The sequence below is a fragment of the Leucoraja erinacea genome, chromosome 3 (assembly GCF_028641065.1).
Source record: "Leucoraja erinacea ecotype New England chromosome 3, Leri_hhj_1, whole genome shotgun sequence".
In the NCBI taxonomy this organism is placed as follows: Eukaryota; Metazoa; Chordata; class Chondrichthyes; order Rajiformes; family Rajidae; genus Leucoraja; species Leucoraja erinaceus.
In genome coordinates this window covers 54,433,409-54,445,433 of record NC_073379.1, presented here as the reverse complement: position 1 = coordinate 54,445,433, position 12,025 = coordinate 54,433,409, and the positions used below count along the sequence as shown (strand labels likewise).

General features: G+C 43.9%; 1 protein-coding gene across 3 annotated transcripts in view; it reads left to right on the top strand.

The window, feature by feature from the left end:
* Positions 1–370: 370 nt before the first annotated feature.
* zcchc7 (zinc finger, CCHC domain containing 7) overlaps positions 371–12,025 on the top strand; it is a 197,721-nt gene continuing 186,066 nt past the window's right edge. The window contains exons 1-2 of one of the 3 annotated variants that reach the window (XM_055632717.1): positions 371–516; positions 5,156–5,827. In XM_055632717.1, the coding sequence (XP_055488692.1) occupies positions 5,176–5,827 (652 nt within the window). In that variant the 5' untranslated portion in view covers positions 371–516; positions 5,156–5,175. The other 2 variants (XM_055632718.1, XM_055632716.1) reach the window with 2 other exon arrangements.

The following is a 12,025-nucleotide window of genomic DNA, read 5'->3' as shown; positions in this document are numbered from 1 at the left end:
CAGAGGGCGGTGGAGGCCGGTTCTCTGGATGTTTTTAAGAGTTAGATAGAGTTCTTAAAGATAGCGTAGTCAGGGGATATGGGGAGAAGGTAGGAACGGGGTACTGATTGTGGATGATCAGCCATGATCACATTGAATGGCGGTGCTGGCTCGAAGGGCCGAATGGCCTACTCCTACACCTATTGAATTTAGGGTGGAATATTTCAGCTTGCCTGTACACGATGGGCAGAAAGGCCAGTTTCCGTACTGAATTAGTTTATATTTTAAATTAGGTACACACATTTTATTGTACTATGATTAAACTGCGCGTACTTTAACTGCTGAAACTGCAGCCTCGCTGCATTGCGTACTTGATTTGTAAAAACATTCACCAAGGGAATTGTCATGGTCGGCCAGCTGGTTCGGAGGCTGCTTTTGCTGGCACAAACGTCGGGGAAGATGGTTTGGTCGGCCAGCTGAGACGGCAGAGTGAAAGAGGGGCAGAACTGCTGAGCGGCTTGTTCCCGATGTAAACAGGTTCGGGTCTGTCTGTCTGTCTGTGTCTGCGGGCGGAATAAAACATTCTTTAAACGGCCGTTCAAATGTGTGGCACGTTTTCGGGGCGGCATCGACGCGGGAGAAGCTGCGGAAGTAGGGCCGGTGTCACAGCAGCGGGGCCACAGGAGGAGCCGATACCGACGCCGACGCCGCTGTCCGGGGCCTAACTGTCGCCCCGCGCGCAATCGGTAACAGCACGTGTTGACCGGGCACGAGCACGAGCACGTGGCCGCGCGCGCGACCCCGCCATCCCCAGCGAGCGAGCGGCGAGCGCGCGCGGAGACCCTGGGACCGGGAAAACCCCATGGTGGTCACATGTCACTAAGTTGTAACTACGATTTACTGTAAGTGTGTTGGAAGAAACTGCAGATGCTGGTTTACACTGAAGATAGACAAAAAAAGCTGGAGTAATTCAGCGGGTCAGGTAGTATCTCTGGACAGAAGGAATGGGTGACATTTCTGAAACGTCTCCAGAGATGCTGCCTGAGCCATCGAGTTACTACAACTTTTCATGTATATTTAATTAAAATCAACCTGCTGGAGGAACTCAGTGGGTCGAGCAGCATCTGTGGGGGTGTCGACACCCTGCATTAGGACTGAGAGGGAAGATAACAACATCTTTCAATCTCTCATCAACGTAAATATTATAACTTTCTATACTTTTTACCGAAGTAGATAGCCTCGCATTCTTCCGTGTTGAAGTCCATCTAGTCCTTACCTTTCATACCATCAGTCGTTGCATACAACACATAAAGGGCCTGTCCCCCTTGGCGATTTTTTTTGGCGACTGCTGGCGTCATGTTAGTGTCTCCAAAAGATTTTGAACATTTCAAAATCCAGCAGTGACAAAAAAAATGTTGTGACACTTGAAAAAACACCGCTCGTCAATAGGTCATCACGCTGCAAATTTTTTGGTGACCTGATACTTCAGTCATTGATGCTGGCAGTCGCCGAAAAAAATCGACAAGTGGGACAGGCCCTTAATCTGACATTTTCGCCACCTCCAACGGGATCCCACCATTAGTCACATCTTCCCATCTCCACCCCTTTCCACCTTCCACAGAGACCATTCCCTCTGCAACTCCCTGGTTAACTCATCCCTTCCCACCTAAACCACCCCCTCCCCAGGTACATTCTCCTGAAACTGCAGGAGATGCAACACTTGTCTCTAAACCTCCTCCCTCAACTCTGACCAGGGACCCCAATAGTCCTTTCAGGGTAGGCAGAGGTTCACTTGCACCTCCTCCAACTTCATCTACTGTATCCGTTGTTCAAAGTGTGGACTCTTGTGCATTGGCGAGACGAAACATAGACTGGGCGATCGATTCGCTGAACACCTTCGCTCAGTCTGCCTGGACCTACCTGATCACCCGGTTGCCAAACACTTTAATTTCCCTACCCATTCCCACACTGACATTGCTGTTCTAGGCCTCCTCCATTGTCAGAGTGAGGCCAAATGCAAATTGGAGGAATAGCATCTAATATTTCACATGGGCAGCTTACAACCCAGGTATGAATATTGATTTCTCTAACTTCAAGTAACCCCTGCATTCCCTCTCTCTATCCCTCCCCCACCCAAGTCATACTAGCTGCAAAGTCATTTTGTTGAGTCTCATTGACTGCACTCATTCTCACCTAACAAACAACTATCAACCGCCTGTTTCCTTTATCATTACTTTTTTGCATATCTTTCATTCATTTATTCTATATCCCTTGTTTCCCTTTGCCCTGACTCTCAGTTTGAAGAAGGGTCTTGACCCAAAAAAAATCACCTATTCCTTTTCTCTAGAGATGCTGCCTGACCCGATGAGTTACACCAGCTTTTTATGTCCATCTGCCAAGTTTTGCTTACTTGCCGAACCTGTGCTAACATAAAGTTCATGCAGTTAGAGACCCCATATATGCAGAGCCTTTCCTCCAGTATGAAAGTTGATGGGCCACAGATTTTGTGTGAGCCAAGTGTGCAGGTTGTAGTTTTAGCTTCTATAGGGGGGTTGCACGTAAGGTCACTGGGTCATAGGGCTTGACGCATGGAGCCGCTCAATCCATCTGGAGGACATCCGTAACTTCGGGTATATGTTATTAATGCAAGAAACGCGTACTTTCCTACCTATTAAAAACCGCAAAAATGTCGAGTTTTTGCGGTGTAAAAAATTGTGGAAGTCGGGGTAAGTGTGAGAGTACCCAACTTCAGAATTCCAAAAGTGAAGCGGAAAAGAGAAGCGAGAGCTGAAGGGACAACAACAGCTAATGTGCTTGGCGAACATTGGCCATGCAGATATTAGAATTGAAAATATTGGGAATTATCGCGTTTGCTCACTGCATTTCATCAACAGTAAGGCATTATTTGTGTTTTTTCTTGATTCCTTTGGTATCTAAAAAGTCTCAGAAGTGATAAATCTGGCTGTAAATTTTTCTTCAGATGCGTTTTCATTTTGTATGTAAAAACCCACGAGAACCATGGGCGATTTATATTTAAAAAATTTACAGCCAGATTTATTACTTCTGAAACTTTTTAGGAATCAAGAAAAAACACAAGTAATGCCTTTGTTGATGAAATGCAGTGAGCAAATGGCCAATGTTCGCTAAGCATTCTGGCTGTTGTTGTCCCTTCAGCTCTCGCTTCTATCTACTGTCATTTCTCCTCACTTTTGGAATTCTGAAGTAGGCTAAATGTCTCACATGCTTATCCCGATTTCCATCATTATTTACAGCCCAAAAATTGACAATTTCGGCAGGTTTTAACGGGCCACCTACGCTGGAAACAATGTTAAGCTCTTACCTGCAGTTTATCGCCTGTACTCCACTTGGCGTAGCGTAGCAACAGTACCGGTCATGGGTCGTGACCCGACTGCCGTGAACTCCCTATAATTATATGATTTTTTGTGTTTGTTGACTGTATGGTTTGTACAAGCGGTACGAGTGTTAGCAAGTGTACCCTGTCCTTTGTAAAGAACAGTTTGTTGTTCTGGATTCTTGGAGAGTCAATGGTAATTGGAGCTCTTGTGCGAGTAAGAGTGGATCTTTGGCCTATGATTTGGGTTTTATCTACATGTGATTTTGGAAGTCTGGATAGGGGCTTTGGGGAGAACTTGACATCAATGATGCAACTTGTCAATTGAATTGGGCAGGAGTGTTCCAGGTGCTTTTAAAATAAAATGTGTTCCTGCTATCCAGATGGTCAGCGAGGAGACAGTGAGATGTCTTCTGCTGTTGACCTGTTGTGGCCAATTGAAGCCGATACAGGTTATTTTAGTTTATTTAAGTTTATTATTGTCATGTGTACTGAAATACAGTAAAAAAAACCTGTTCTGTGTTCTATCCAGTCATATCATCATACTATGCCCAAGTACAATCATAAACAAGTAAAAGAGTGAAATCATTGTAATTAGATCCTCTTTTGGGACAGTATGCGAGGAGTCGCCATGTTCTGTTACCATCTTGTAACTTTTCAAGTATGAGGCCACGGAAAAGTCTGATCTTGGCATAAGGAGATATGATTTATTTACTCACTTTAAGGCCCGGTGTCCTGGCGGCATTGGATCAATGATGTTGATGTTGACTGGGCCCTGTACAATGCCTTTGCTTCCTTCCATTACTGTTCCTGCTGCAGGCTTTTTCCGACTGCTCACTCATCAGGCTGCTGTAGAACCCCAAGCTGCCGCTTCCACCAACAAAGTAACCACCACAACTTTACAATGCCTCCTCTAGTCGTCTCCCCACTGTGTGGTGAGGTTGCCATGTCCCGTTTCCTGAACTGACCGCAGAACTTTAGAGCAGTTTCCAAGGATTCGGAAGGTGATTTTGCAGACAGTTCATGGCCACCAACTTTCCCCTGCACCTTCCACCCTGCCATCTTGAGATTTCTGAGACGGGAGTTGATTTGCATCATAACCATAATCTCACAGCACTCCATAATGGTGGATGCAAGTGTAACAGGATGGTAGTCGTTGAGGCTGATCACCATGTAGGAAGGCACAGCAGATGCTGCTTTACACTGAAAATAGACACAAAATGCAGTAGTAACTCAGAGGAACAGGCAGCATCTGGAGAAGAGGAATGGATGATGTTTCGGGACGAGACCCTTCTTCAGACTTGAGGTCTTCAGTCTGAAGAATGGCCTCGACCCGAAATGTCACCCATTCCTTCTCTCGAGAGATGCTGCCTGTCCCGCTGAGTTACCTCTTGTGCTCCATCCTGTATTGTTTGAGATCGGGCCTCTGATGGTGCTGGCATTTACAAACTTGAACATGGTGTAGGCAGAAATTGGCCTCACAGTCATGAGTGTACAGGAAGTATTAAGGGGCTGAGAATGCTGCTTTGCAGGCGCTGGTCACCCCTCCCTCTCACCTCTTTATGTTGGTTATCTTCCCTCTGCCATTTCAGTTCTGCTGCAGAAAATTACATAAGTGTTGGAGGTTTTGAGTTCAATACTTACTTTTCTTCTCTCTGTTAAACATTAAAAAATTAACTGTTTTTTTCAAGATGCATTGCTCAATTATTAGGGTCTTGAATATTTTGAAATGTTGCCTCCTAAACGAGGAAGTCACTGGAAAATGTACAATGATGAACAATGATATGTTTTAAACCAGTAATATTTTCCCTCCATTTTACACAGGATAATTTACTTTTACCACAATGTTGGGTTATGATGACTTGGAGGCCTATGAAGATGAGCTGTATCACGAGGAATCTTCTAGTGAGGCAGAAATTGATAGTGAAGTGGAGTTCCAGTTATACAGTCAAGTACATTATGCAAATAATATTAATGAAGCGAAGATGGATGGAAAGAGGGACACAGTTGCTATAAATCCCCATATCACTTCAGTTGAAGATAAAGCAAAGCATTCAAGAAAAAGCAAAGAGCAAATTATTTTGACTGATAGTGATGTTGTAGTCATTTCAGATAGCCCTGATGTCATAGTTTTGTCAGACTCTGAATGCGATGATAGTGTTTATACACACAAGGATGCTAAACCCTCAGAATGTTACCTTAAGCAAAACAAAGAACAGTCCATGGGTGAACGTGCACCTGGATCAGACCGCTATTCAAATCATTCAACATCAAGCATGAATAGATTGGCTGAAATGCAGACATTAAACGAAAGGATGGGCAGAACATGTCAACAGATCCAAGAGGGAACAACGATGGAAGAGAGTGGAAGTTCTGGAACAGAAAGTGATGATGCGATAGAGAATTGGATGGTTCTGGGAAATGATAAGGAAGAAAAAGATGATGACAACATTCAGCTCAATATTGTAGATTGTGAAGCACCGAGGAACAAAGGAGGTATGAATTTTTACTCATCAAAATGCACAGTTGAATATAATCATAACAAGTATTTCTGCTTTGTGAAATAATTATATTTTTCTTCCCAAAGTGAAAAGACAATAAAAGGTGAGCCTTGTTGCCCATTAAGCTAATCCACGCAATGCTTCTGACCAGTTATACAGACAAATCTGCAAACTAACTGCTGAAATTACCAAAGGAAGATTTTTGCACTGGTGGAATTCCAAACCAGGCATTGATTCTTATAATGAGAAACTAAATGTAATGATGAGTCCATTTGTAAGTTTGACATTTCAGATTAGATGAAGTTCAGTAACCGCATGAAATATAAAGGCTAAAAAAAATGCAATGAACAAGAGGATTAGTTGAGGTTATTAAGGTGTTAATTGGGGTAATCAGTGGAGTGCATTCAGATATATTATAAAGTCCATTTTTAGATGCCATTCTACATTCTAGACTCAACCGCACACAAACAAACAATATATTTGACACCTGGATATAGATAGTGTACTGTCTCTACTCGCCTACACCGTGGTTCAATAACGCCGTCCTCACTAAAACACTAGGGATGGTGCCTCTTTCTAGGACTTGCCTATACAACACTAAACCAAAATAATGCAAAACCTAAAAGCAGAAATCTTAAAAACAGAAAAACAGTAGTTCTAAGCTTAACCAAGCTGCTGCACATTCTTTCATCAACTAATCGACCTGATTGGTTACAAAAAATGTGTTTGCCGGGGGATGGGCAGTTGGAAAGAAAGAGAAGATATCAAGGGCAGCAGGAATTAAAACATACTTATTTAATTCTAGTGTCAGCACCTAACTAAGATGATCTTTCCTACACTCTCTATTCTCTCATTGAACTTTTTTTTGTTGGTAGCCAGTATTTGTTTTGAACAGGATCCTGTGAACATCTTTCCTTCCAAGTGTCATAGGCCTTTTGTAAAACAATAATTCTACATAGAATGAAGCGCATAGCGTGAAGAATATGTCTGACTGGATAACTTAAAACTTCTCATCTATGATTCAGTTTGTTTGCTAAGTGGGTTCTGATTATTCACTGGCTTTGCTTGATTTTCAAAGAGGAAAAGCTCGGGAAACCTTAAACTTGAGAACATTGGAAAAGGAGTTTTGCAATTGGACAGACAACTGGGCTGTTTCTGGATTTGGTGGTACTGAGGACTGAATGCTTGGTAGAACTTTGGAAGGAGTTCTGTTATGAGGGGCAACTGAAGATGGGGATGTCTGTATGCGAGAGAAGATGGAACATTTCAGTTAGAGCAAATACAGACTGAGTCTGGGTTAGGCACATCTAATTTATGAGCACTGCTCATACAAATGAGCTGCCATAATATTATTAAATTCAAAATCTCACCTATGTACCTACAGAACGTATCCTCGCTTTTTAAGTAATTGTTCTTTCTTATCAATCTTATTTGTTTTTGATGTAATTCATTGCAATAACAGAGATATAGTTACCATATTGAATGGTATTTCTGCATGGACTTACGAACAATATCGACATATGACATATATAAAAATGGAGCTTGTTTGTTACCAGGGCACAGTCTGTACATTTGAGCAGCACAGTGGCCCAATTAAGTGGTTGGATTAATAAAAGTGTAATTGGTTGCTGTTATAGCAGTCTGAAGGAAAGTGGTGGAAATAGAAATAGACAGGTGTGTCATATAAATTAATCTTCATGAAAAGTATACCTCTTCAAGAAAATATTGTCTTGGTGTTCTATTAGTGTAACATCAATTTTATGTAACGGTATTTCATAGAGATGTTTAATTGTGTTATCGGAATTTAAAATAGCAACAAAACTTAACATAGAACAAAGAAGAATAAAACACAGGAATTGGTCCTTCAGACTGCAATGTCTGCAATGAACATGATGCCAAGACCAACTCTTATTTGCCTGCAACATAATCTATATCCCTCCATTCCCCACATATCCATCTGCTTATCCAAAAGTATCTTAAATGCCGCTATGGTACCTGCCTCCACCACAACCCTGGCTGTGCTTTCCAGGGACCCACTGTGTGGGGAAATAAAATAACTTGCCCTGTACATCTCCTTTAAAGTTTGGCTCTATCACTTTGCAGCTATGCCATCTAGTATTAAATATTCCATCCTTGAAAAAAGTATTTCACTGTCGACCCTATCTATGCCTCGTAATTTCTTATACTACCATCAGGTTTCATGACCTCCATCGTTCCAGAGAAACCAGTCCAAATCTGCAACTTCTCCCTGTATTTAAAACGCTCTATTCCAGGCAATGTCCTGAGATGGAGAAGGAGGTTGTGACGAGGTCCTTGAAGAACATTGAAGTGGACAAGTCCCAAAGGCCTGATGGGATCTGCCCCACGTTATTGAGGGAGGCAATAAAGAAAATTGCAGGGGGTGGGGGGAAGGGGGAGGGGGGGGGGGGGGGGGTGGCCTTCACGAGGATCTTTGTTTCTTCTCTTGCCACAGTTGAGATTGGGGGCTACGGAAGGCACATCCGTGTTCTCCCTATCAAAGCGTGCGTAAAACGCATTGAGCTCATCAGGGAGTGATGCTTCGCTGACATTTGAGCTGCCTCCTGATTTCGCATTCAAGCCCTGCCACAGTTGCCGAACATCCATCTCATCCTCCAGCTTGGAGCAGAAGTCCCTTTTGGCCTTTTTGATGGCCTTACCAAGGTCGTATCTGGACTTCTTGTAGACCTTTGTATCTCCAGACCTGAATGCCCGGGATCTAGTCTTCAGAAGAATGCGGATCTCATGGTTCATTCAAGGCTTCTGGTTAGGAAACACTCAGAAGATTTTTGTTGGGATGCAGTCCACCACACACATTTCTTTATGAAGTCTGTAACGACTGTGGCGTATTCATTCAGGTCTGTTGCCGAGTCCCTGAACATTGCCCAGTCTACAGACTCCAAACAGTCCTGGAGTTGTTCTTCTGCCCACCCCCGACCATCTCTGTACAGTCCTCACCTCTGGGGGTGCGCTCTTGACTTGCTGCCTGGAAGAAGCAGCACAGCAGTATGGTCGGATTTACCGAAGTGCGGGCGATGGATAGAGCGATAGGTGTATTTGATGGTCGTGTAGCAGTGGTCGAGGGTATTTGGTCCTCTGGTGCTGCAGGAGACATGTTGGTGGAAGTTACATGTTGGCAGACGCCCCCTCCTCTCCCTTTCCCAGATGCCAGTGTACGGTCCATGCGATGGATGAAGATGTCTTCAGGCTGGACTGCTGAGTGGGGAGCTGGGGGTGAGCCATGTCTCTGTGAAACAGAACACAGAGCATTCCCTCAGTTCCCTTTGGTGAAGCAGCCTTGCCCTTAAGTCCTCCACTTTATTTTCAAGGAATTGTACATTGGCCAGTAAGATGGTAGGGAGAGGAGGCCGAAGTCTCCTGCGCTTCATTCTGACCTGAAGTCCTGCCCGTTGGCCACGTTTCCGGACACAATGGAGGGCTCTCCGTTGTTTCCAGGTACTGTACGTACTGTACCTGCTGTTTCTGCGAGCCTGTGCTGGAAGGGGGATTCCCTTGCAGACGGCAGGTCCGTTGCGATCGGGGGTTCCCAAACAGTCGGCATCTCCAGCTCCGTCGCTCCTGGGAGGACTTCCCAGTGTTTCCATGTACAGTACGTGTCATCCTCAGTCGGGTCGGGTGTTCTCCAGCGTTCGAGGGATCGCTTACAGTCGGGGGCTCCCGCAGCTGCAGGCGATTGAGACATCGCTAGTGCCTTAAAGTGCACTAGCAGCATGTCCGTTATGGCGCTGATTTCTGCCGTTTCTCTGATCCAGGTGAGTTGAGTGAAGCTATAATTAATCTCTTCTGTTGAGCTGCTGGCAAATTGTCACCATCACTGGCAGGCGCCATCTTCAGTTGCAGCCTTACGGAACTTTCAGCTACATAGACCCGGATTTGATCACGACTAAGGGTGCTGTCCATACACGGTTTGTACGTTCTTCCCGAGATCGCGTGGGTTTTCTCCGAGATCTTTGGTTTCCTCCCACACTCCAACAATGTACAGGTTTGTAGGTTAATTGGCTTTCTATTTGAAAAAATGAAAGTTGTGCCTAGTGTATGTAGGATTGTGTTAATGTGCGGAAATCGCTGGTCAGCATGGACTAGGTGGGCCGAAGGGCCTATTTACGCACTGTATCTCTAAAAACTAAAATGAAACTGCATGTAGTATCTCAATGCTGCCTACCCAAAGCTCGAAAAACATAGAAACATAGAAATTAGGTGCAGGAGTAGGCCATTCGGCCCTTCGAGCCTGCACCGCCATTCAATATGATCATGGCTGATCATCCAACTCAGCATCCCGTACCTGCCTTCTCTCCATACCCTCCGATCCCCTTAGCCATAAAGCTGCATCATGACTTCTTGACTCTTGTATTCAATGCCCCGACCAATGAAAGCAAGAATACCATATGCCTTCTTTGCCGCTATCTCCCAGGTACTTGTTTTGCCACTTTCAGGGAGTTATGGAGTTGGTCCCTAAAGCCCCTGCCCCACTTAGGAGACCAAAACAGCAACCTCTGGTGACCTTGCCCACCACCCAAGGTTTTCATGAGGTCACCAGAGGTTTTGGTCACTCTCCCTAATGGTCGAAAGTGGTTTCCGCGTGGCCGAGGCTTCATCTAGGTTGCTGCAATTTTTTCATCATGATTAAAACCAGCCTCACCTAAAAATAATATTTTTGTTGCAGGTCTAGTCGAAGCTGGTTTTCTTCATAGTCAATGAAGGTTTTCAACATATGTGTGGGAGGTGGTAGGACGTTGCAGGTCACCTTGACCTTGATTTTTTTTTTTGGATGACGGGCAAGGTCACCAGAGGTTGCTGTTTAGGTCTCCTAAGTGGGACAGGGGCTTAAGATCCTCTATATATCAAAGCTGTTAGGGATAATGACATTCATTATATATTTTCCCCTTTCATTTGACCTCCTGAATGCAGCACCTCACACTTGTTCAAATTAAACTCTATCTGCCATTTCTGTGCCCGTTCCTGTAGCTGATCTATATCCCACCATATACTTTAATAGCCTTGCTCACTGTACCTGATCCCAGCAATCTTGGTATCATCTGCAAACTTGCTAGCCAACCCATTTACATTTATGTTCAAGTCATTTGTATGTATGAAAACAACAGAGATTGCAGCATAAATCCTGCCGAATTCCACTAGTCATACATGCCTGACATTATCCTTCCAACACAACCTTCTGCCTTTTTGTCTTCTATCAGTAAGCCAGTTATGAATTTATATGACAAAGTCACTGTTAATCCCATCCATCTTAATCTTCTGGAACTGCCAACCATGGAGGAATTAATCAAATGCCAAATCTACCATCCACTGCATACCCTCATCAATCACATTTGTCACCTTCTCAAAACGTAATCAAATTAGTAAAACAGCTGATCAATATCCCATTGGATGCTTTGGTAGCCTTCTTCACAGTCCACAACCGGCGTGTATAAAGTCATGCTGATTATCCATATTTCGCCAATTCCTCTTCCAAACAGTAAATCCTATCCAGAAGAATCCTCCAACAGTTTGCCTACTACTTTCATGAGGCTCTTTGGAATATAATTCCCCAGATTCTCTCTACTTAAAGAAAGGAAGAATATTAGCTACTCTCCAGTTCTACGGGATCTCATCTGTGGCTAGCGAAGATGCAAAGATATTCATCAAGGCTCCTATAAACCCCTTTTCTTGCCTCTCTCTATAACATGGCATCAATCCCATCAGGCCCAGGCAATTTAACCACCTTGCTACTTTTCAAGAGTTTGCAGCACTTGGACTTTTCAAGAGCCCCAATACCATCTCCTTCTTAATCTCAAACTTCCCTTGCATATTAGAGTGTCACTGTTTTCCATGTCCTTTTCCTTGGTGAATACAGGTGCAAAGTACTTGTTTAAAACATCCCTGACTTCAAGCACTAATTCCCTCTCTTATCCTTGAGCAGTCCAACCTTTTCCCTTGTTGCCCTCTTGTTTTTAATGTAGGAATAAAATGTCTTGGGATTTTCTTTAATCCAACTCGCCAAAGCATGAGTTCTTTCCTCTGCTTTGTATTCCCCAAAGGTTTTGTCTTATTTAATATTATTAAACCTTGCATAAGCTGCCTTTTTCTTTTTGACTAAATTTACAACCTCTTTGCGCATCCAAGTCTCCTCACCTGTCACCATCATTATCTCTCCTCC